At 42.6% G+C, this 25,000-nt stretch overlaps 1 protein-coding gene across 4 annotated transcripts in view; it reads left to right on the top strand.

Annotated features, from left to right (window-relative positions):
• Nucleotides 1-25,000, top strand: part of slc8a3 (solute carrier family 8 member 3) — a 97,104-nt gene that overhangs the window by 57,526 nt on the left and 14,578 nt on the right. For all 4 annotated transcript variants that reach the window (XM_036575242.1, XM_036575244.1, XM_036575243.1 and 1 more), the window contains exon 3: nucleotides 15,901-16,007. In XM_036575242.1, coding sequence (XP_036431135.1) covers nucleotides 15,901-16,007 — 107 coding nt within the window. The remainder of the gene's footprint in view (nucleotides 1-15,900; nucleotides 16,008-25,000) is intronic.

Here is a 25,000-nt window from a genome sequence, read left to right as displayed (position 1 = left end):
CGTGTTTAACTCAGTCGTAGCCGTGTTTAGCTCAGTCGTGTTTAGCTCAGTCGTAGTCGTGTTTAACTCAGTCGTAGTCGTGTTTAGCTCAGTCGTGTTTAGCTCAGTCGTAGTCGTGTTTAACTCAGTCGTAGTCATGTTTAGCTCAGTCGTGTTTAGCTCAGTCGTAGTCGTGTTTAGCTCAGTCGTAGCCGTGTTTAGCTCAGTCGTGTTTAGCTCAGTCGTAGCCGTGTTTAGCTCAGTCGTAGTCGTGTTTAACTCAGTCGTAGCCGTGTTTAATTTAGTCATAGCCGTGTTTAACTCAGTCGTAGCCGTGTTTAGCTCAGTCGTAGCCGTGTTTAGCTCAGTCGTAGTCGTGTTTAACTCAGTCGTAGCCGTGTTTAGCTCAGTCGTGTTTAGCTCAGTCGTAGCCGCGTTTAATTCAGTTGTAGCCATGTTTAACTCAGTCGTAACCGTGTTTAGCTCAGTCGTAGTCGTGTTTAATTCAGTCGTAGCCGTGTTTAACTCAGTCGTAGTCGTGTTTAACTCAGTCGTAGCCGTGTTTAACTCAGTCATAGCCGTGTTTAGTTCAGTCATAGTCGTGTTTAGCTCAGTCGTAGTCGTGTTTAACTCAATCATAGCCGTGTTTAGCTCAGTCATAGTCGTGTTTAGCTCAGTCGTAGTCGTGTTTAGCTCAGTCGTAGTCGTGTTTAACTCAGTCGTAGTCGTGTTTAGCTCAGTCGTAGTCGTGTTTAGCTCAGTCGTAGTCGTGTTTAACTCAGTCGTAGTCATGTTTAACTCAGTCATAGCCGTGTTTAGTTCAGTCATAGTCGTGTTTAGCTCAGTCGTAGTCGTGTTTAACTCAGTCGTAGTCGTGTTTAACTCAGTCGTAGTCGTGTTTAACTCAGTCATAGCCGTGTTTAGCTCAGTCATAGTCGTGTTTAGCTCAGTCATAGCCGTGTTTAGCTCAGTCATAGCCGTGTTTAGCTCAGTCGTAGTCGTGTTTAACTCAGTCATAGTCGTGTTTAGCTCAGTCATAGCCGTGTTTAGCTCAGTCGTAGTCGTGTTTAACTCAGTCGTAGTCGTGTTTAGCTCAGTCGTAGTCGTGTTTAGTTCAGTCGTAGTCGTGTTTAACTCAGTCGTAGTCGTGTTTAGCTCAGTCGTAGTCGTGTTTAACTCAGTCGTAGTCGTGTTTAGCTCAGTCGTGTTTAGCTCAGTCGTAGTCGTGTTTAACTCAGTCGTAGTCATGTTTAGCTCAGTCGTGTTTAGCTCAGTCGTAGTCGTGTTTAGCTCAGTCGTAGCCGTGTTTAGCTCAGTCGTGTTTAGCTCAGTCGTAGCCGTGTTTAGCTCAGTCGTAGTCGTGTTTAACTCAGTCGTAGCCGTGTTTAATTTAGTCATAGCCGTGTTTAACTCAGTCGTAGCCGTGTTTAGCTCAGTCGTAGCCGTGTTTAGCTCAGTCATAGTCGTGTTTAACTCAGTCGTAGCCGTGTTTAGCTCAGTCGTGTTTAGCTCAGTCGTGTTTAGCTCAGTCGTAGCCGCGTTTAATTCAGTTGTAGCCATGTTTAGCTCAGTCGTAACCGTGTTTAGCTCAGTCGTAGTCGTGTTTAATTCAGTCGTAGCCGTGTTTAACTCAGTCGTAGTCGTGTTTAACTCAGTCGTAGCCGTGTTTAGCTCAGTCGTGTTTAGCTCAGTCGTAGCCGCGTTTAATTCAGTCGTAGCCGTGTTTAGCTCAGTCGTAGCCGCGTTTAATTCAGTCGTAGCCGTGTTTAATTCAGTCGTAGTCATGTTTAGCTCAGTCGTAGTCGTGTTTAACTCAGTCGTAGCCGTGTTTAGCTCAGTCGTGTTTAGCTCAGTCGTAGCCGCGTTTAATTCAGTCGTAGCCATGTTTAACTCAGTCGTAACCGTGTTTAGCTCAGTCGTAGTCGTGTTTAATTCAGTCGTAGCCGTGTTTAACTCAGTCGTAGTCGTGTTTAACTCAGTCGTAGCCGTGTTTAGCTCAGTCGTGTTTAGCTCAGTCGTAGCCGCGTTTAATTCAGTCGTAGTCGTGTTTAGCTCAGTCGTAGTCGTGTTTAGCTCAGTCCTAGCCGTGTTTAGCTCAGTCGTAGCCGTGTTTAGTTCAGTCGTAGCCATGTTTAACTCAGTCGTAACCGTGTTTAGCTCAGTCGTAGTCGTGTTTAATTCAGTCGTAGCCGTGTTTAACTCAGTCGTAGCCGTGTTTAACTCAGTCGTAGCCGTGTTTAACTCAGTCGTAGCCGTGTTTAGCTCAGTCGTGTTTAGCTCAGTCGTAGCCGCGTTTAATTCAGTCGTAGCCGTGTTTAGCTCAGTCATAGTCGTGTTTAGCTCAGTCGTAGTCGTGTTTAGCTCAGTCCTAGCCGTGTTTAACTCGGTCGTAGTCGTGTTTAGCTCAGTCGTAGCCGCGTTTAATTCAGTCGTAGCCGTGTTTAGCTCAGTCATAGTCGTGTTTAGCTCAGTCGTAGTCGTGTTTAGCTCAGTCGTAGCCGTGTTTAGTTCAGTCATAGCCCTGTTTAGCTCAGTCGTGTTTAGCTCAGTCGTAGTCGTGTTTAACTCAGTCGTAGTCGTGTTTAGCTCAGTCGTAGTCGTGTTTAGCTCAGTCGTGTTTAGCTCAGTCGTAGTCGTGTTTAACTCAGTCGTAGTCGTGTTTAGCTCAGTCGTAGCTGTGTTTAGCTCAGTCGTGTTTAGCTCAGTCGTAGTCGTGTTTAGCTCAGTCGTAGCCGTGTTTAGCTCAGTCGTGTTTAGCTCAGTCGTAGTCGTGTCTAGCTCAGTCGTAGCCGTGTTTAGCTCAGTCGTGTTTAGCTCAGTCGTAGCCGTGTTTAGCTCAGTCGTAGTCATGTTAACTCAGTCGTAGCCGTGTTTAGCTCAGTCGTAGCCGCGTTTAATTCAGTCGTAGTCATGTTTAGCTCAGTCATAGCCGTGTTTAGCTCAGTCGTAGTCGTGTTTAACTCAGTCGTAGCCGTGTTTAGCTCAGCCGTGTTTAGCTCAGTCGTAGCCGCGTTTAATTCAGTCGTAGCCATGTTTAACTCAGTCGTAACCGTGTTTAGCTCAGTCGTAGTCGTGTTTAATTCAGCCGTAGCCGTGTTTAACTCAGTCGTAGTCGTGTTTAGCTCAGTCGTAGCCGTGTTTAGCTCAGTCGTGTTTAGCTCAGTCGTAGCCGCGTTTAATTCAGTCGTAGCCGTGTTTAGCTCAGTCGTAGTCGTGTTTAATTCAGTCGTAGCCGTGTTTAACTCAGTCGTAGTCGTGTTTAACTCAGTCGTAGCCGTGTTTAGCTCAGTCGTGTTTAGCTCAGTCGTAGCCGCGTTTAATTCAGTCGTAGCCGTGTTTAGCTCAGTCGTAGCCGCGTTTAATTCAGTCGTAGCCGTGTTTAATTCAGTCGTAGTCATGTTTAGCTCAGTCGTAGTCGTGTTTAACTCAGTCGTAGCCGTGTTTAGCTCAGTCGTGTTTAGCTCAGTCGTAGCCGCGTTTAATTCAGTCGTAGCCATGTTTAACTCAGTCGTAACCGTGTTTAGCTCAGTCGTAGTCGTGTTTAATTCAGTCGTAGCCGTGTTTAACTCAGTCGTAGTCGTGTTTAACTCAGTCGTAGCCGTGTTTAGCTCAGTCGTGTTTAGCTCAGTCGTAGCCGCGTTTAATTCAGTCGTAGCCGTGTTTAGCTCAGTCATAGTCGTGTTTAGCTCAGTCGTAGTCGTGTTTAGCTCAGTCCTAGCCGTGTTTAGCTCAGTCGTAGCCGTGTTTAGTTCAGTCGTAGCCATGTTTAACTCAGTCGTAACCGTGTTTAGCTCAGTCGTAGTCGTGTTTAATTCAGTCGTAGCCGTGTTTAACTCAGTCGTAGTCGTGTTTAACTCAGTCGTAGCCGTGTTTAACTCAGTCGTAGCCGTGTTTAGCTCAGTCGTGTTTAGCTCAGTCGTAGCCGCGTTTAATTCAGTCGTAGCCGTGTTTAGCTCAGTCATAGTCGTGTTTAGCTCAGTCGTAGTCGTGTTTAGCTCAGTCCTAGCCGTGTTTAACTCGGTCGTAGTCGTGTTTAGCTCAGTCGTAGCCGCGTTTAATTCAGTCGTAGCCGTGTTTAGCTCAGTCATAGTCGTGTTTAGCTCAGTCGTAGTCGTGTTTAGCTCAGTCGTAGCCGTGTTTAGTTCAGTCATAGCCCTGTTTAGCTCAGTCGTGTTTAGCTCAGTCGTAGTCGTGTTTAACTCAGTCGTAGTCGTGTTTAGCTCAGTCGTAGTCGTGTTTAGCTCAGTCGTGTTTAGCTCAGTCGTAGTCGTGTTTAACTCAGTCGTAGTCGTGTTTAGCTCAGTCGTAGCTGTGTTTAGCTCAGTCGTGTTTAGCTCAGTCGTAGTCGTGTTTAGCTCAGTCGTAGCCGTGTTTAGCTCAGTCGTGTTTAGCTCAGTCGTAGTCGTGTCTAGCTCAGTCGTAGCCGTGTTTAGCTCAGTCGTGTTTAGCTCAGTCGTAGCCGTGTTTAGCTCAGTCGTAGTCATGTTTAACTCAGTCGTAGCCGTGTTTAGCTCAGTCGTAGCCGCGTTTAATTCAGTCGTAGTCATGTTTAGCTCAGTCATAGCCGTGTTTAGCTCAGTCGTAGTCGTGTTTAACTCAGTCGTAGCCGTGTTTAGCTCAGCCGTGTTTAGCTCAGTCGTAGCCGCGTTTAATTCAGTCGTAGCCATGTTTAACTCAGTCGTAACCGTGTTTAGCTCAGTCGTAGTCGTGTTTAATTCAGCCGTAGCCGTGTTTAACTCAGTCGTAGTCGTGTTTAACTCAGTCGTAGCCGTGTTTAGCTCAGTCGTGTTTAGCTCAGTCGTAGCCGCGTTTAATTCAGTCGTAGCCGTGTTTAGCTCAGTCATAGCCGTGTTTAGCTCAGTCGTAGCCGCGTTTAATTCAGTCGTAGCCGTGTTTAACTCAGCCGTAGTTGTGTTTAACTCAGTTGTAGCCGTGTTTAGCTCAGTCGTAGCCGCGTTTAATTCAGTCATAGCCGTGTTTAACTCAGTCGTAGTCGTGTTTAACTCAGTCGTAGCCGTGTTTAGCTCAGTCATAGCCGCGTTTAATTCAGTCGTAGCCGTGTTTAACTCAGTCGTAGTCGTGTTTAGCTCAGTCGTAGCCGTGTTTAGCTCAGTCGTGTTTAGCTCAGTCGTAGCCGTGTTTAATTCAGTCGTAGCCGTGTTTAACTCAGTCGTAGCTGTGTGTAGCTCAGTTGTAGCTGTGTTTAGCTCAGTCGTAGCCATGTTTAACTCAGTTGTAGCCGTGTTTAATTTAGTCATAGCCGTGTTTAGCTCAGTTGTTGTCGTGTTTAACTCAGTTGTAGCCGCGTTTAACTCAGTCGTAGTCGTGTTTAACTCAGTCGTAGCCGCGTTTAACTCAGTCGTAGCCGTGTTTAGCTCAGTCGTGTTTAGCTCAGTCATAGCCGTGTTTAGCTCAGTCGTAGTCGTGTTTAACTCAGTCGTAGCCGTGTTTAGCTCAGTCGTGTTTAGCTCAGTCGTAGCCGTGTTTAGCTCAGTCGTAGTCGTGTTTAACTCAGTCGTAGTCGTGTTTAACTCAGTCGTAGTCGTGTTTAACTCAGTCTTAGCCGCGTTTAACTCAGTCGTAGCCGTGTTTAGCTCAGTCGTAGCCGTGTTTAGCTCAGTCGTAGTCGTGTTTAACTCAGTCGTAGTCGTGTTTAACTCAGTCATAGCCGCGTTTAACTCAGTCGTAGCCGTGTTTAACTCAGTCGTAGCCGTGTTTAGCTCAGTCGTGTTTAGCTCAGTCATAGCCGTGTTTAACTCAGTCGTAGTCGTGTTTAACTCAGTCGTAGCCGTGTTTAGCTCAGTCGTGTTTAACTCAGTCATAGCCGTGTTTAGCTCAGTCATAGCCGTGTTTAGCTCAGTCGTAGCCGTGTTTAGCTCAGTCGTAGTCGTGTTTAACTCAGTCGTAGCCGTGTTTAGCTCAGTCGTGTTTAACTCAGTCATAGCCGTGTTTAGCTCAGTCGTAGCCGTGTTTAACTCAGTCGTAGCCGTGTTTAGCTCAGTCGTAGCCGTGTTTAGCTCAGTCGTAGCCGTGTTTAACTCAGTTGTAGCTGTGTTTAGCTCAGTTGTAGCCGTGTTTAACTCAGTCGTAGCCGTGTTTAACTCAGTCGTAGCCGTGTTTAGCTCAGTCGTAGCCGTGTTTAACTCAGTCGTAGCCGTGTTTAACTCAGTTGTAGCTGTGTTTAGCTCAGTCGTAGCCGTGTTTAACTCAGTCGTAGCCGTGTTTAACTCAGTCGTAGCTGTGTTTAGCTCAGTTGTAGCTGTGTTTAGCTCAGTCGTAGCCGTGTTTAACTCAGTCGTAGCCGTGTTTAACTCAGTCGTAGCCGTGTTTAACTCAGTCGTAGCTGTGTTTAGCTCAGTTGTAGCTGTGTTTAGCTCAGTCGTAGCCGTGTTTAATTTAGTCATAGCCGTGTTTAACTCAGTCATAGCCGTGTTTAGCTCAGTCGTAGTCGTGTTTAACTCAGTCATAGTCGTGTTTAGCTCAGTTGTAGCTGTGTTTAGCTCAGTCGTAGCCGTGTTTAACTCAGTCGTAGCTGTGTTTAACTCAGTCGTAGCCGTGTTTAACTCAGTCGTAGCCGTGTTTAACTCAGTCGTAGCTGTGTTTAGCTCAGTTGTAGCTGTGTTTAGCTCAGTCGTAGCCGTGTTTAACTCAGTCGTAGCCGTGTTTAATTTAGTCATAGCCGTGTTTAACTCAGTCGTAGCCGTGTTTAACTCAGTCATAGCTGTGTTTAGCTCAGTCGTAGGGAAATGGCCACGTATGTATGAAAAAGATGAAGCTTCTGAATACTAAACAGAGGCCAAATACCAGTGTGATAGATAAATAGGTAGATAGATAGACAGAGCTTTATTGATCATGAAGGAAACTGCAGCATTACAGTAGCACAACTTGCACATGAACTTACATATTTTAGGCAGAAATAAAAATAAACATAATGAACGATTACTTGAGTATTTGAATCAGTCTGGCTCTGCCCCAACTGATGGTCAGTGTAAGAAGGGCAGTGGTTGTTTTTTTTGTGCAGTATTTGTTTGAAGCTCTTTGGCACTCGTGAAGATTATTATGTTGTAGTTTGGCCTCTTTAGGGTGACAGGTGTTCAAACACACGGCAGGAACAGGTGTGATCTTCAGTCGCACTGCCATGGTCAGTCACAAACGAGGTCAACATCCAACACATACGGTCAAAACGCACTATAAATACACGCGCAGAGCAGCTGAATGACAGGGCGGTGTGGACAGGAGGAGAAAGGACAGAGCGTGTTTCTCTAATCGAAGAGTCGTGTAGTAACACTCGGGAGAGCACTTAGCGCACACACACACACACACACACACACACATGCTCGCGTGTGTGTAAATGCTGCTGTGCTCAGGGTGGGCTTAGTGATTCTGGTGCAAAAGACAGGAATGGCGCCCCCTGGATGCACATTTTTAAATAAATTGAGGCCAGTGGACCCATCTTAAATCGACTCGACATTCAAAATCCTAATATTTCTCATTTTGAGATGCTGTAAGAATATTAAGATAATTTAAAGAGCCCATATCCTACATTTATTTGGCTCCCTGAGCTCCACTTATAAAGCGTTTATGGTTTTATGGACCAAAAACAGTCATAATTCATTTTTACATGATCATTTTTCCAACCTCTATTTATCCCTCACAGTTAAACAGGCTGTTTTTGTTACTCTCCTCTCTCTCTCTCTCTCTCTCTCTCTCTCTCTCTCTCTCTCTCACCATAACTATCTTTGTCTCTCTCTCTCTTTTTATATCTCTCTGTCTGTCTCTCTTTCTCACCTCTTTTTCTGTCGTTCTATCACTGTTTCTCTCTCTTTCTGTCTCTCTTATTCTTTCTCTTTCTTTCTTAATCTTTTCTGCTCTTCCCTCTCTTTTTTGTCTCATTCCTTTTCTCCTCTTTCCTCTCTCTCACACACACATCCCAAATAAAAATAGCCTCTTCTTTTCTCTCGGTCTGTTTTTTTCATTCCCTTCAATTGTCTTTTATTCCTGTGGTCAGTGTCTCTGGGAAGTGTGTCGGTGTGTACCGGTCAGTGGATTTTAGAAGCTCACTGTAGAGACTGAAATGAATTAATTTATTAAAGGACCCACATAATGGAAAAACACACACACAGACATTTTCTAAGCCGCTTATCCTTCTGGGTCGGGGGGCTGGAGCCTATCCCAGCAGTCATTGGGCAGAAGGCAGGAAACATCCTGGACAGGTTGCCAGTCCATCGCATGGCAGACAGACAGACAGACATATACATCCAAACACACACTCACACTTGGGGGCAATTTAGCATGTCTAACTGGCCTGACCACATCTTTGGACTGTGGGAGGAAACCAGAGCACCCGGAGGAAACCCACACAGACACGGGGAGAACATGCAGGCTCCACACAGAAAGGAACCGGTCGCCCAACCAGGGAACCAAACCCAGGCCGTTCTAGCTGTGAAGCGACAGCACTACTGGAAAATTAATTTTATTAGAAATTAAATTTAGTCTGATACAGTATATAAACATCATGAAAGCTGTAAAAGACACCTGATCCATACAGTCCAGACACCATCAATGCAAACATGGCCTGTTTGGAAATTTTTGATTTCGTGGTGTCACAAAAACCTGCACATTTACATATATCTGCATACTTAGCCTACAGCAGTTTAGCCCCGTCCATCCCGTAAACAGAATGTAGTCAATCAGCCAAAATTTGAGAATTTGACATACATTTCAACATACACCAATCAGCCATAACACTAAACCACCTCCTTGTATCTCCACTCACTGTCCACTCTATCAGCTCCACTGACCATATAGTTTCACTCTGTAGTTCTACAGTTACAGACTGTAGTTCATCTGTTTCTCTGCATGCAGAGTTACCCTGTTCTTCAGTGGTCAGGACCCCCATGGACCCTCACAGAGCAGGTACTATTTGGATGGTGGATCATTCTCAGCACTGCAGTAACACCGACGTGGTGGTGGTGTGTTAGTGTGTGTTGTGCTGGTTCGAGTGGATCAGACACAGCAGTGCTCTGCTGGAGGTTTTAATATTTTAATATTTTTCCAATTAATGAAAATGGCCAAAAAATGTATGTATTAAATACATATTTAAAACACATTTATCAGTGTGTGTTATTATCTGTGTTCAGTTGAGTGTAATGAAGGTTACAGATGTAACTAAACGTTCTTCTGTGATCTGCACTGTACTTTACATTAACCATGTACGTCTGCAGTCAGACTCTCACACACAATGTATTTCACACAAACAAGATATCAGATCATAACTGCATTTTCACAGAGAATCAATACCAACAACTCTCGCTTCTGTCCTGATAAAGGATCATTAGATCAGATTTAAAATGAAGATACTGGAACACAAATTCATTTCTAAAGGTATCAGACAGTGAAGAGCATCAGACAGGATTTTAAAATGTCTGATAAACACATTTACATACATTTATTTTTGTCTATGTGTAATGTTTCCCCATACATTTATAAATGCACTTCCAAATATATTTGTGTAATATGGTAATATATTCTGAACTACATTTTAGTGTTTGGAATGTATTTCAGCATCGACTGCATTGTGTTTTAAATGCATTTCAAATATATAAAAATATAAATACGTCTATGTATTTTTTTTTCATATGAGCTCCTGGATGAAGTGTGTTTTCCTTTCTTCAGTGAGACGAGTGCATGTTTCTTCTCTGTTCCTCTGGTGTCAGGATTAAAATAGTAGTGCTGTAATGAAGTGAATGAAGTGAGAGGAGGAGAGAAAGGAGAAGTTAGTGGAGGAGAGCGAGTGGGTGTGTAATCAGGAACTTTAGAAAGCAGGACAGCTTTATTGCTCCTCAGTGACGGATTAAACACAGGCTTTACTGCTTTACTGCTTACTGTAAGAGCGCAGACACGCCGAGACCCTCCACACGCATCCGGATATCTCTGAAAACACCCTTTATTCTCTGCACTCTCAGAAATGGAGGCGGGATCGTTTGGTGGAACGTCTTCGGTGCCTTTAGTTAGGCAGCATAACTGGGCCGTAATACACTGCAGTTATGTCCGTACACTCTCCAAGACTCCAAACTTTGTGTCAAATCCTCTGTCTCTATATCTGTGTCTGTATCTTTGTGATGATCCAGCTCAGAAATCCAGTTCAAACACTTCCTGAATCTGTAGAGTCGCCTTTCCATTCCATCTAATCTCGAGATCATACGAGAGTCACATCCGGAGTTATGAGCCTATGAAGAGGGGCTGAGATACACGTCATCTGCCTCTCACCGTGTGGAACTGGTGGATTGGTGTGTCCGTCTACATTCTGTGTGAAACTGACCAATGGACACTCAGGAAATCACTAAGCACTGACCATCACGCCGGAAACCCTTCATTCTTCATTCAGTCCACATCGGAGACTCATGTGAAACGGCATGCAGAGAGTTTACAGCTGCTGAAGCTGCTGCAGCGGTTTTGGAAAGTAGTGATGAAGATAACGGAGCATTTAGATATGAAACATATGAGGATCATGATATATGAAGAGCTTTAAAGGAGAGTTTAAGAAGAGATGAACAGATCGAGAGAGAATGAGCTCAGACCACAGAGGGATAAAAAATTAATTAAGATCAGACAGAGAAGCCTTCACCCCAGGAAGTGTGCACAGTGTACAGTTCTGGCACCCAGAGCCAAATTACACATTCTGTTGATTTTGGAAGTGTAAAGAACTGAACACAACATCTGCGATTAATTATTATTATTATTATTTTTTTTTACAAATGTTAACCTTATATTTGATTAACTAAAAAAGAAACATTTTCCAGGTGGTTGCTAGGGTGTTCCCAAAAGGTTTCTATAGCATTTTAGATGGTTGCTGTGGTGTTTCAGTTGGTTGCTATGATCTTGCTAGGAGGTTGCTATGGTATTCCAGGTGGTTGTTAGGGTGTTCCCAAAAGGTTTTGTTAGCATTTTAGATGGTTGCTGTGGTGTTTCAGTTGGTTGCTATGGTGTTGCTAGGAGGTTGCTATGGCATTCCAGGTTGTTGCTAGGGTGTTGCCAGGTAGTTGCAAAATGTGCCTGGTGGTTGCTAGGGTGTTCCCAAAAGGTTTCTATAGCATTTTAGATGGTTTTAGATGGTTGGAAAATGTGCCTGGTGGTTGCTAGGGTGTTGCTAGGTGGTTGCTTTGGTATTCCTGGTGGTTGCTAGGGTGTTGTTTCCAAATAGTGGTGACAGTATTCCAAGTGGTTTCCAAGTGGTGTTGCTAAGTGGTTGTGAAGTGTGCGTAGTGTTTGCTATGGTATCCCAGGTGTTTGCCATGATGTTGTGAAGTGGTTGCTGTAGTATCCCAGGATGTCGATGGAGTGTTGCTAGATGGTTGCTGTAGTGTTCCAGGTGGTTGCTAGGGTGCTGCTAAGTGTTTGCCATGGTATCGCCAGTGGCTACTAGAATGTTGCTAGGCAGTTGCTATGGGATCCTACATCCTAGGATGTTGCTTGTGTATTTGTATTGTCATAATGTAAGTGGGGTGCATTTGTCCACGCAGTTCTGTAAAAAAAACACCTAACGATCACTATACAAAAACTGCACGTCCAATCAAAAAGCTGTATTTAAGGACACCATTCTCTGAGGGACTGTTGTAATCAGTGAGCAATCACTGCTTAACTCGTTAGGCCTTAATTGACTCGTTAGGACTGGTGAGGCAGGTCAGGTATTGTCCTTAGGGACTGTCAGCTGAGGACAATTTCAGAGTGTGATAAATTCTTGGACCCAATAATTATAATTACCCAAACTTTTGCATGCAACCGCTCACTGAAGGTATCCAGTTGTGGACTTTAAGGATCATCTATTTGCGTGTGTTGTGTTTTTTGACAGTGCGCTGCCTGTTCTGGACTCACAGCTTTAAATTCATCTCTCTCTCTCTCTCTCTCACTCTCTCTCCCTCTCTCTCACACACACTCTCACTCACTCTCTCTCTCCAGGCTTTCTGACACTCTCCATTATCCTCCAGTGTTTCTCCTGTTTCACCTTCAGACTCAGCTCATCCTGCAGAGACCCTTTTTTTAACCACTCACAACTTTTAGAGTGAAAAAATCTGCAACTCTAACCCAAACGCACTGCTGAGGGTCTAACGCTCTCAGTGTTGATAAACCATAAAATGTTTACCTTTCAAATGAATGGAAACGAAACTAATCAGTAAGCTGATCGTCAAGTATGCCGTTTTTAATCAATTAATCGAGTAATCGTGACAGCCCCTACAGCCTGTACAGCTGAGATTCTGGGCTGCGTTTAGGCTCCTTTTGAATGTTCAGTCAGACACTGGCACGCGGGGTCTTCATTTCATTTGAATTTTGAATTCATTTGAATTCTTTGACAATTTACATTAAACAGCAGTAATCAATAGTGTCACTCCCACAGTCACACACGTGAATGCGCACTGATCAGAAGATAATTGATCAGTTAATAAAACTTTTTTTTATATTTAAAAACAATATTAGGTGCTTTTGGGCTCAGAAATGTCCTACAGCTCTGCTCACACTCTCCCTCCACCTCAACCTGTGTGTGTTTTAGTAAGGCGCTCGCAAAGCGGCCAGCAGGGGGCGAGAGAAGCGATTCGGCTTGCTTTAATGAACATACAATATTAACGTAAACAGTGCAGCTACGGGAGGCTTTTAAAATATATGAATAAAACATAAAAGTCCACTAGTACAAATGCTGCATTCAAATTAGTTTTATTTGTTTTTTTATCATTTTTAGTAGCTGCGGTTGATTCTGGGGGGGCACTACATGCGTTATTTACGATAATTTAATTGTTAATTTATAGCATTTATTTATGGGATGATTTTAAGGTAAGACTTTGGTCAAAAATCAAGTCTGCACTGTTTTTCCCCTCACCTCGAACGCACCCCGTCAGACCAGTGAATGACAGGTGAGATTCTGAGGATGCTCATTTTTTTGGATTTTTTTTTATTTATTATGCATCTGGAAAAATAATGCATTGGACAACAAACAAGGACAGAATTGAGATTTAATTTGTGGTCCCGGTCGACAGCGCTGGTATGTATAAGTGATAGAGGAGCAGCTGTTGGAGTGAAGGCAGGGAGAGAGGAGGTGTAAATTATTTGTAAGTGTGGAGCAGCTGCGTAAATCAGAGCTGCTGAAAGTCTCTGTCTGATCTGAGCGCAGCTTTTCAAACCTAATCAAGCTTCATTGTGGCTTTTCTCAATGCAGCTCAGGACACGGTGCTACATTTAACACAGAACTGCAGCCGACCAGCGCAGACGGCCGCAGCCGGACAACAGTCATCACTCACAGTGCACTATACAGCATGCAGACTGCAGAGGAACAGTCCAGCGTTTTTCAGAAATCTAATCTCTATCTGCTGAGAAGCTGATTCATCACTTCAGAGTCCAGTGGCGGCGCTTTACACCACTCCAGCCGACACTTGGCATTGCGCATAGTGTTCTTAGGCTTGTGTGCAGCTGCTCAGGCAGGGAAACCCAGTTCATGAAGCTCCTAGCGTGCAGTTCTTTTGCTGATGTTGCTTCCAGAGGTTTGAAACTCTGCAGTGAGTGATTCAACAGGGGATCACTCTGTGAGTTTGAGTGGTCTAGCGCTTCGTGGCTGAGCTGTTGTTGCTTCTGGATGCTTCCGTTTCACAATAATAGCACTTACAGTTGTCTGGGGCAGATCTAGCAGGACAGACAGTTCACAGACTGACTTCTGGCAGAGGTGGCATCCTATGACAGAGCCATGTTTAAAGTCACTGAGCTCTTCAGTACGACCCTCTACTGCCAGTGTTTGTCTATGGAGACTGCAAGGATATGTGCTGAAACACCTGAACTCACTAATTAGGAGTGTGTCCACATACTTTTGTCAAAATTCTTATTACTGTATTTATTTGTATCTATTCTAATGATATATGGAGATTTTACTGGCATAAACACACTCACTGCTGAGATAAAGGGTTTTAAAAAATGTGTTTAGGTGCTCTAAGGTTCTCTACGTGTTCCGCCTCAAGACCCACCTGTTTATTATCTGAAGGCATTAAAGCCCACAGGATAACAAAACTCAACGTCTTTGCTTAAAAATATAATTTTGGGAGATTTTAAATACAGCTGTGTTTGGGTGCCAAGCCCTGCAGTACCTAACGCCAATCAGTGAACATAAATAGTTTGAAAACATTTCATTTTTTTAGCGTTCAGTCATTTTTTCACTTATTTTTAAGACAAAGTCCATCACCAGCCCACTATGGACCACCGGCCCCCGCTCAGTATTGGCCCGAGGACTGAGCAGGCGCTTTGCGGCCCCCTCGTGGTTTGTGGTCGAGTGGCTGAGAAACTCTGCTCTAAGACGTTTGCTGTGCTGTAATTATTGATTAGGTCTGTGGTTTGTTATTTCGGGCTTTTGGGGGTTTTGTTTGTCTTTTTATGGTCTGGCTTTTTCTGTTTCGCCCCCTAGAGGATGTAATGGGGCTGAGTGACCTCTGGAGTCTAAATGGTCAGTTAGTGTTACTGAGACAGTAAACAGTGTGAATTAAAGTGACAGTAAACAGTGTCAATTAAAGTGATCAGCACAGCTCAGACCCACACACACACACACACACTCAGCTGTGTGTGTGTTTGTGTGTGAGTGAGTGAGTGAGTGAAATGATAATAGATTTTGACAGAACTGTGGACAGTGACCTTTGACCCCCCACCTAGCCATAACCTTTTCTTCCTCTCTCTCTCTCTCTCTCTCTCTCTCTTTCCTCTCTGTCTCTGTGTCTCTCCCTCAGTGTGAGAACAGCTCTAAAGCATTAAAGCAGGATTTAAGCATTTTGTCAGACAGCTGATTATGTTATTGCCATATTATTTTATTATATTTTTGCCTTATTGTTTCAGTAATGCTGAGCTGGTTTTGTTCAGTTTCAGAAATAAAGTATTAGAAAATAATAAATAAATTCTGATGGAGCTCATTTTGTCCACTAATGCAGCCACACACAACACAACACACTGCTTTATAAACATAACACAGTCTTTATTTTGGGTCAGGTTTGAGCACAGAAACATCACAGTATAATGTGATTAACTGTGATGAACTACTACATAGTAATGAGATTAATCATGATAACCACACAGATTCATGCGACTAATTGCGATTTACCACTCCGATTAATGCCAATAATGCCAAAACTACTTGCAGCTAATCAAAATAATGTGACTAATTGCCAAAGCCACACAGATTAATGTGATTAATTGTGATAAACCACTCAGATTAATGCGACTAATGGTCAAAACTGCACAGATTAATGCGACTCATTGAGATTAACCACACCAATTAGGCAATTTATTGCTAAAACTACGCAGATTAATGTGATTAATCATGATAACCACACAGATTAATGCGACTAATCCACAAAGCTCCACAGATGAATGTGATTAATCACAATTAACCATTCAGATTAATGCAAATAGTTGCCAAAACTACATAGATTAATGCAACTAATCAAGATTGACCACATAGATTAATGCGACTAATTGCTAATACTGCACAGATCAGTGCAACTTATCGAGTTTAACTGCATAGATTAATGCGACTAATTACCAACTACGGAGACTAATGTGATTAATCATGATTAACCACACAGGTTAATGCAACAAATCATCATAACTATACAGATTGATGTGATTAATCATGAATAACTACACAGAGCAGTATGAATAATGACGATAAACTACACAGATTATCATGATTTATTGCGATTGACACATATTAATGCGATTAATCCCAACAACTACACAGATTAATTTGACCAACTGCCATAACTACACAGACTAATGTGACTAGTGTGATTATTCGCGATTAACCACACAGATTAATGGGACTAATCACCATAACTACACAGATTAATGTGATTGGACCTAATAATAATCTCTCTCTCTCTGTCTCTCTCTCTCTTTCAGTAAAACCATCCAGGTCAGAATAATTGATGATGAGGAGTACGAGAAAAATAAAAACTTCTTCCTGGAGCTGGCCGAGCCTCGCATGGTGGATATGAGCCTGCAGAAAGGTACACACACACACACACACACACACACACACACACACACACACACACACACACACACCTCTGTGTGTCTTATTGGAGTAAATCATATAAAGAGAAATCACTGCAGGTGCTGTTTCACTGTGACACCATGTCCTCCAGCTTTCACACTCCTCACACTCCTCACACCTCCCTCCGCCTGTGTGTGTGTGTGTGTGTGTGTGTAATGGTATCTGAAGCTGCCGTCAGGGTTTATCTAAAACTCCACACTGTGTTATCTAAAGTAGCTGTGGGCTCAGGGGGGTCAGGAGGGGTCAGCGGGGTCTCAACACTTCACATCACTTCAACACAACACTCACATTCATAACTGCACACCGTCCTATGCCTGTTCGGCTCTGTACGCCGATCTCACTCCTCTGTACACCAATCTCACTCCCCTGTACGCTGATCTCACTCCTCTGTACGCCGATCTCACTCCTCTGTACGCCGATCTCACTCCTCTGTACACCAGTCTCACTCCTCTGTACGCTGATCTCACTCCTCTGTACGCCGATCTCACTCCTCTGTACACCAATCTCACTCCCCTGTACACCGATCTCACTCCTCTGTACGCCGATCTCACTCCTCTGTACTCCGATCTCACTCCTCTGTACACCGATCTTATTCCTCTGTATGCCGATCTCACTCTTTTGTACGCCGATCTCACTCCTCTGTACGCCTATCTCACTCTTCTGTATACCGATCTCACTCCTCTGTATGCCGATCTCACTCCCCTGTACGCCGATCTCACTCCTCTGTACACCGATCTCACTCCCCTGTACGCCGATCTCACTCTTCTGTACACCGATCTCACTCCTCTGTACGCCAGTCTCACTCCTCTGTACTCCGATCTCACACCTCTGTATCCCGATCTCACTCCTCTGTACACTGATCTCACTCCTCTGTTTGCTGATCTCACCCCCCCTATGAGCCAAGGGACCCTTTGACCATACAGATTAGATACAGTGTGTGTTGATGTTTAATAACCTATAATGTAATATTTTAAAAATGGCTGTTATTTGTGATCGGAGCGGTTATTCTCAGTGATGTCGATGTTGCAGTAAGTACTTTACTAAAAAGGAAACCATTACAAGTTACTAATTACTTCTCTCAAAATGTGATCTCACTGTGCAGTACTTCTACATTACTCTGTAGCAGATCATCTCACTGCACTGCCAGACGATATTAATAATATAATCATCATTTCTTAAAACAAGCAAGATTATCTGCCAATTTCACCTGGTAAATTTACTTACCGACACTTTTCAAAAGGATAGTTCTTCAAGGGTAAAGTCAGTGGTTCTGTATAGAACCATGAACACTCAAAGAACCGTCTGCATGCTTGAATGGTTCTCTGCATGGTCAAATGGTTCTTCAGATTGATGGAGAGTGTGCTGTATATGGTTCTAAATAGCACCAAAAAGGGTTCTGCTGTTCTTCCAATGTCAAGCCAAGACAACAGAAGAACCCTTTGGTGCTTTATAGAACCATTTTCAAAAGAGTTCTATATAGAACCAGATACAACACATTCTCCATTAATCTGATGAACCACTTTACCATGCAGAAGAGATTTAAGCATGAAATGGTTCTTTGAGTGTTAATGGTTCTATATAGAATCACTGTCTTTTGAGGAACCATCTCTTTATGAGTGTAGAACTGAGAGTGGAATAGAATTAAATCAGATCTGAACAGAGTAGAATAAATATGTATGTAATTTTATATGCAGTACATAAACATATAGATCAAATAACAAAAGTTAATATAGCAAGTGATTCTAAAGTAAATTATTCTAAAGAATTAGAATATAATACACAGAGCAGACAGAGAACAGAGCAGGATAGAACTGAATAGACTAGAACAGATTAAAATAGCATACACTCTTAAAAGATGGTGCTTCAAGGGTTCTTTAGTAAAGAAAATGGTTCTGTACAGAATCATGAACACTTAAAGAACTCTTTGCATGATTAAAGGGTTCTTTGGATTGATGGAAGATGTGCATGAATGTGCTGTATATACTTTCTCCATTAATCTGAAGAACCGTTTCACCACGCAAAGAATCCTTAGGGTTCTTTGAGTGTTCTTGATGCTATACAGAACCATTTTCCTTACTAAAGAACCCTTGAAGCACCATTTTTAAGAGTGTAGAATGATGTATAATAGAATAAAACAGAATAGAGCAGAACAGAACAGTGTAGAAGAGACAGGTATGTCATTTTCTATGCAATGTATAATTAGATTATATATCAAATTGCACATATTTAATATAGCAAGTGATTCCAAAGTTTTGAAGGCTGTTATGCTGTGTTTCCGTAGCGTTATGAGTGAGCAGCTTTGACGTCGGGCCATTGGAAAGCTTTCTAAGGTTCATGCTGATGTTGTTCATGCGCGGTGGTTTTGTTTTTGGATGTTAATGTTTGAGTCTGTTCTGGTTCCGTTTGTTCTCCGTGCTGATAGCTGCTCTGCTCTGAGTCAGATCCTCTCTGAAGACAGACCTCCTCTGCGAGAGTGATCTGTTATAGCCGAGCTGTTGTTGCTGCTGTTGTTTGCTGTTTCTCGGCTCTGTTTACGCTCTGAGCGCCGTCTGCGTGGATCTGATGTGCAGATGTAAAAGGTGTAGAGAGGAATAAAATCAAACAGCTCCTCAGGTTTCACAAGTTAAAGACGCCGTCGCTCTCGCAGTGAACTCAGCAGACTCACCCAAACTCCTGCAAGCTGGAGAAGAAGCATCAGTGTCTGCTCAGCTGCGAGCGCTGCCTCCCTGAGCCGCTCTGAGTCTGTAGGGCTGCGTTTTCATCAGACAGAGCAGGATTTTCTCTCTCTTCTGGAACAGTCGGGGTAAAAAATCGAATTTGCCTGATTCTCAATTTAACCCAGAAGCAGCTGATCAGCCAAGACAGTGAATTATCTACTATTGCCATCATATCTTCATCAGTATGATGGTTTATTATTGTAAAAATAAATAAATGAATAAACCATGACTGGAGAGACAGAACGACGCTCAGTATTCAACATGGTTAAGGTAGTTAGGGCCCCACCCACTGACCAAGTCTAGCACCACCCATCTGTAAATGCCTGCTGTGTAGCTCAAAATGCCTGCTGTGTAGGCTTTTTCACAAATGTCCCTGATAGTCTAAGTGTCCACTATATTTTAGCCTGTTTTTATTCTCCTCACTCAGTAATAATATTCTTTCAGTTTAAACAAAAACATGACATGGTGCAGCTTAAAACAGTCGCCCCTATTAAAAAACCCTGTAATGAGTAATGCTGGGTTCACATGGTTCTGTTCAGGTACATTTTTCATCCATCAAAGTACAAACAGTGTAAATGTTCCCTCAAAGCTCCAACAGTGGTTTTAAGGTCTGATTGTGAACCTTAAATCAGTTTTTCCAGGTGAAAAGTTCGTATTTGTACCTTTTCATAACCGAATGTTTTAAACAGAACAGCAAAATAAAGTCCTGGAGACGAGACGGGGTGTGTGGAGTCAGTACAGCTTAGAACATATCATTTCAGTGGATTATGGTTCAGTTATGTTCCCTGACTAAAGGTACTGAGATGGACCCCTGAGGGTCCCACCCCAGTGACGAGAGGGGAACTGACCCAGCGACAGTTTAGTACCTGTATTTCTGAGGGTGTAGGTGATTATGAGAGGAGAGCTTTATGGGTGTGGAGTGTTTATTTGAGGTGGAGAAAGGCAGGAGGCGCTCTGCACACTTTTATTTGTGTTTTGTAATACTGGGTTAATCTGGAGTTCAACAGTGAGATGTTTGGTGTCCACGACTCCCAAAAAATCAGCATCCGGTTTATTCCACTGCGGCAGTCAATGGCAAAATTTGGGAAAATTGATGTTGTGGTGGAGCGTTCTGCAGAACACCACGCAGAATTTTCCATTGCAGCTCCACGGAAAACAATAAAATATCCGATTTGCTGTCGTCCGTCTGAGAACACCAACTAGGGGACAGTTTATTCCTCTTTACATTGCACTGTACATTTACCTTCACATTACATGGACCAGACAGGCCTGGTCTTTTAGCCTTTTACCATGTTACTGCATGGTAACAGCTCAACCTGGCTCTCCTCAGCTCTGCTCGCTTTTGGTGCCGGCTACTTCGTTTTTCACTGTATTCCCAGTAAACACAGCAGGAATTAAACACAGAGCGGTTATTTGTGGTGTTTTGCTGGTCAGCTGTGGCCGTCGGACTGAAGGCCCCACGTCTCTGTGAGCTACGAGAATCTGCCTGTTGCTGATTGGCAGCTTCACAGCTCTTTAGAACGACTTCCTTCATTTTAACTGTTTTACTGTCATCATTTATATTGTTTATATATGATTTAGTGATCGTTGTACTTTATTTAGGCTGTTCATTAATATGCTGAATTTCTCTTTATGCGTGTTTTGTCCCGCTCCCGCCTGCAGTGGGCTGATTACCCAACCGCACAGCACACAACACTGAAAATTAGTCCCGCGCTGTGAGATACTGGGGTGGGTCCCTTTACGTCTGCCTGTTGGATTACTGAAAAAGGCGAGTCGAGTCGAGCTGGTACCCTGCGGTGGAAAAGCAGCAATAGATCAGTGATCTTACGTTCTTCCTCTGATGCTGCATTTATGTTTTGAAAAAGACGTCGTTCCGTACCTCATAACAGAATCGATGCTGTGTAAATGTTGCCATGGTGATCGCAGTACTGGAATAACGGTGGTGTTCCTGCTCACGTGCAGGACGATGGTGTTATCACATATTTCATTTTACTTTTATGGACACTTAAGACGCTTGAGAATCAGAATCTGGCCTGGCGTGCGTCAGAAAGACAGTCGTTCTGTAAAAGGCTGGCATTAAGCGTGAGCTGCTCTGCGTTTCTGAGCGCTGTTAGTGTTTTATAAGCGCTGCCGTGTACGCTCGGCTTAATCGGCTCCTCCGGTGAGGAAGAAACAGACCTAAATTTGTGGAATAGTCTCAGTTTCAGCTCTAATTCTGAAGTCTCCTGACATATTTAAGGAAATCCCCCCTCCATCACAGCCCCTGCTGCTCCCAGCGCTAATTGTCTCATTAGTATTCAGACAGAAGGCTGTGCACTTTCACAGTAAGACCAGGATGAACTCTTACCACACGCACACCGAGAAGGGATTTGGGGGATTTATATTCCTGACGGAAAGTAAAAAGAAAAGCGGAAGGCGAAAAGAAAGGAAAAGACTGTTCGTTGCTCTGTTAACAAAGATGAATTAAAGTGATAGTTCAGCCAAAAGTCTCCCCAGACAGTGAGCGTATGTCAGTCCACTGGCCTGATGAGGCGACTGTACACCACCCTCGGACCACCCAGACTGCTGTCCTGCGTACACGGTCTAACTAGTTTTAATTTTCTCTAACAGATTTTAAATGCACACAGACTTTTATTTTGGAAAATAAACTAAGACAGTTATTACAAACTACTGAGAGAAAACGATTCATGACTAGGCCTGATATAAAATGATTTAGTTGAAAATGTTGCCGTGTGACACCGTGTTGGATTGATTACAGCTGTATAGCTGGCTTTATTTATGATATTGCTATACATTTTTTACTAAATGTATTTAGAAAGGATAATAAAAGAAAGGAATGAATAAAAAAGTACATTGGACTGTGAGCAGAAAATGAGTGATGAAAACTGGCATTTTGTCTAACACCCTGCTTTAACCGCTAGTGGGCTGCCTGGAAAACGCTGAGCATAAAGCCAGTGGGCCACCAGCTTTGCCACCAGTAGACCAACAGGGGTCCAATAATGATAATAATAATAATAATAATAATAATAATCTTTATTTAATAGCACTTTTCATGCCAGTGGGAGCTCAAAATGCCAGTGTCCTCTTACTGTCTGGGATAACCCATTATTCCACATAAATTATCATACATAAATCATAAGTGACATTCAAAAGGAGACTCAGTAATCTCGGTGTCAGTGCTGCCGTGGTCACCAGACCTAGGTTTGCACAGGAGCTACGAGGCTAATGTAGCTAAAGATTAACACAGCACAAAATAGCATTAGGTAAATCGTTATCAATGAAAGTGGATAGAAGTATATTAATCCATATATGTATATTAATCCATATATGGATTTTTTTACAGTATATTCAGTTTTTTAAGGCATTATTGAAAAATGTTTAAGCAATTGCCCGTCTACACCCACCCCTCTAAAAAAGAGTCGTAATCCTAAGGCTACAGGATCCCGCAAACCTGTCACACTGAGTGCGTTTACATGCACTTAATATCCCGATCATTATCATATTTCTGCAGTTATCAGATTATTGAGTGTAAACACACTGAACCAGTTACTGACACAATCTGATTTTCTGCAGTTATCAGATCATTAAGTGTAAACACACTGAACCAGTTACTGACGCAATCTGATTTTCTGCAGTTATCAGATTATTGAGTGTAAACACACTGAACCAGTTACTGACACAATCTGATTTTCTGCAGTTATCAGATTATTGAGTGTAAACACACTGAACCAGTTACTGACACGATCTGATTTTCTGCAGTTATCAGATCATTAAGTGTAAACACACTGAACCAGTTACTGACGCAATCTGATTTTCTGTAGTTATCAGATTATTGAGTGTAAACACACTGAACTAGTTACTGACACAATCTGATTTTCTGCAGTTATCAGATTATTAAGTGCATGTAAACACACTGAACCAGTTACTGACGCAATCTGATTTTCTGTAGTTATCAGATTATTGAGTGTAAACACACTGAACTAGTTACTGACGCAATCTGATTTTCTGCAGTTATCAGATTATTGAGTGCATGTAAACACACTGTGACATCTTACTGTACTTCATTGTTTCTGTACTGTATTACTCAGAGAAATGTGGTGACCTGTAGTCTTAAAGATAAACGTTAACTGTCTGTTTTCACTGTGGCTAACGTTATTAGCCTAGCCACATCATATTAGACTGGCTGGACTGCAGTCAGACTAAGCCACAAGATTCATTCAGCTACAGTTTAAGTGCATAAATAAAATACATGAAATATTTATAATAGAAAAAAGAGAAACAAAATCTGCATCCTATACTTTTGTGTAGCATGTGCTCGCGTTTACCGTGGCGTGGTAGCGTTGTGCTGTAGGGAGACTGAACCAGCGGGTGATTTTGGCCTTGACTGAAAAACAGATAAAAACAAAATAAAGTTTTAACAGAAAGCTGCAGTTTTTTGGATCATTTTTATGGTTAAATAATCTTCTCAGCGTCGCTCTCTGAGTGAGCTGTGCTCTGCAGAGCTGGAGGTGAAGTAATACAGCGGATTAATTGTAGATTTTAATGATGTTTGATATTGATATATGGCACGACTGATATAATCAGTGTTTAATCACACACACACACACACACACACACACAGGCTGTGTGTGATCCCGTTAGCTGGTTCTCTGGTTACTGTTGCCATGGTGCTGTCTGTCTGCCAGCAGCACAGTGTAATAGATTTAAATTAAACTGCTGGATATGAGAGAGAGAGAGAGAGAGAGAGAGAGAGAGAGAGGAGAGAGAGAACAAAGGGAGACAGAGAGAACAGAGAGAGAGAAAGCAAGAGAGAGAGAACGAACAGAGAGAAAGAAGAGAGAATGCTTTTTGTGAGAGAGAGATGTTTTTCTTCTCCCTCTTCTCTCTTTTTCTGTCTCACTTACACTGTAAGCCAAATTGCATTGATGCACCGATTTTTTTGTTAATCATGACAGAATTGAATGTGTAGCTCTTATGACGCTGTAGCTAAAAAAAATCACAGCCCCCCCAGCACTTGTGGCTCCGCCCCCTCGTTATTCCCAACACCTGTTTCTTGTTCTGTTAGTCTGTGTCTGATTCTGTTGTTGGTGGCAGGAACTGCATAAACTGCAGTATTAATTAATTCATTCATTTTTACCAGTACATGTAATATACGTATATTATTTTTGCAAACGCTGAATAAGAAATATTACTTGGTATTCATAGTTTTTAGAGTCTTTTTTAAAACATAGCAGTGCTGTTTTGCCTGTGCATTTTATTCATTCCATTTTTTGCAAACTGCAGAAAAACTAAATATTGTGGCATATTGTTTATCGTAGAAATGAGGATTGTGATATTGTTATGTTGCTCACTTTTACCTGCATAGAGGAGTAAGGTAGGTGTTTCCAATGAAGTGGCCAGTGAGGAGAAGCACAAGGTGGGTGTTTCCAATAAAGTGGCCAGTGAGGGGAAGCACAAGGTAGGTGTTTCTAATAAAGTGGCCAGTTAGTCTTTTATTTGTTTTGGTTATTAATGAGGCAGAGTCCAAAATAAATAATCAGGTGTCAGTGAGAGGTTTGCAGATGTAAGAGGTGATTTTTGCTCTCTGAGGAGCTAAAATCCACACTACCCCTCATTATCTCCACGCTCCTCTATCACACCTTCATAAACACTACAGAACATTAGTTTGGAGACACTTAGCTTTTTAAAATGTTTTAACACTAATTGTACTGTTTTCTTTGTTAGTTACCGTATTAAAGCATAATCAGGTTTATTTAAGTAATGCCAATATTAATGACGGGGGATAGAGCCAAAGACACGCCCACTTTTCCCCTTGTTGTGATGTCAGCACTCAAAGCTTCCAGGTGTTTAAACCACATTTGGACCAAAAGAGTTTCAATACAAGCTTTTAACAACAGTTCGGAAAAGGAAACGGTCAAATTATTATTTGTTATTTAGACAAAACCTGCTCTCCATACAAAGAGGACCCTTTATCATAAACTAAACCTGTTCAGGTGTTTTATTGACTGAGTATTATTTAATATGTTGTTACTTAATAATTACACTAAAAGTCTCTGCAGAAATCAAACATCAATCAGAAAAAAGAAGGAAAAGAACTTTTGATGGACAGTATGTGTGTCATTGAGTGCCCTCAACAATCCGATAACCGCAGAAAATCAGATTTTGCCAGTAATACGATCAACACGTTCACATACTCTTGAGTAATCAGATAATGGGGAAACTCCAGGTC

The sequence above is a fragment of the Colossoma macropomum genome, unplaced genomic scaffold (assembly GCF_904425465.1).
Source record: "Colossoma macropomum unplaced genomic scaffold, Colossoma_macropomum, whole genome shotgun sequence".
Classification (NCBI taxonomy): Eukaryota; Metazoa; Chordata; class Actinopteri; order Characiformes; family Serrasalmidae; genus Colossoma; species Colossoma macropomum.
Note: the sequence above shows the minus strand (reverse complement) of the source record. Positions and strands in the feature narration are given on the sequence as shown.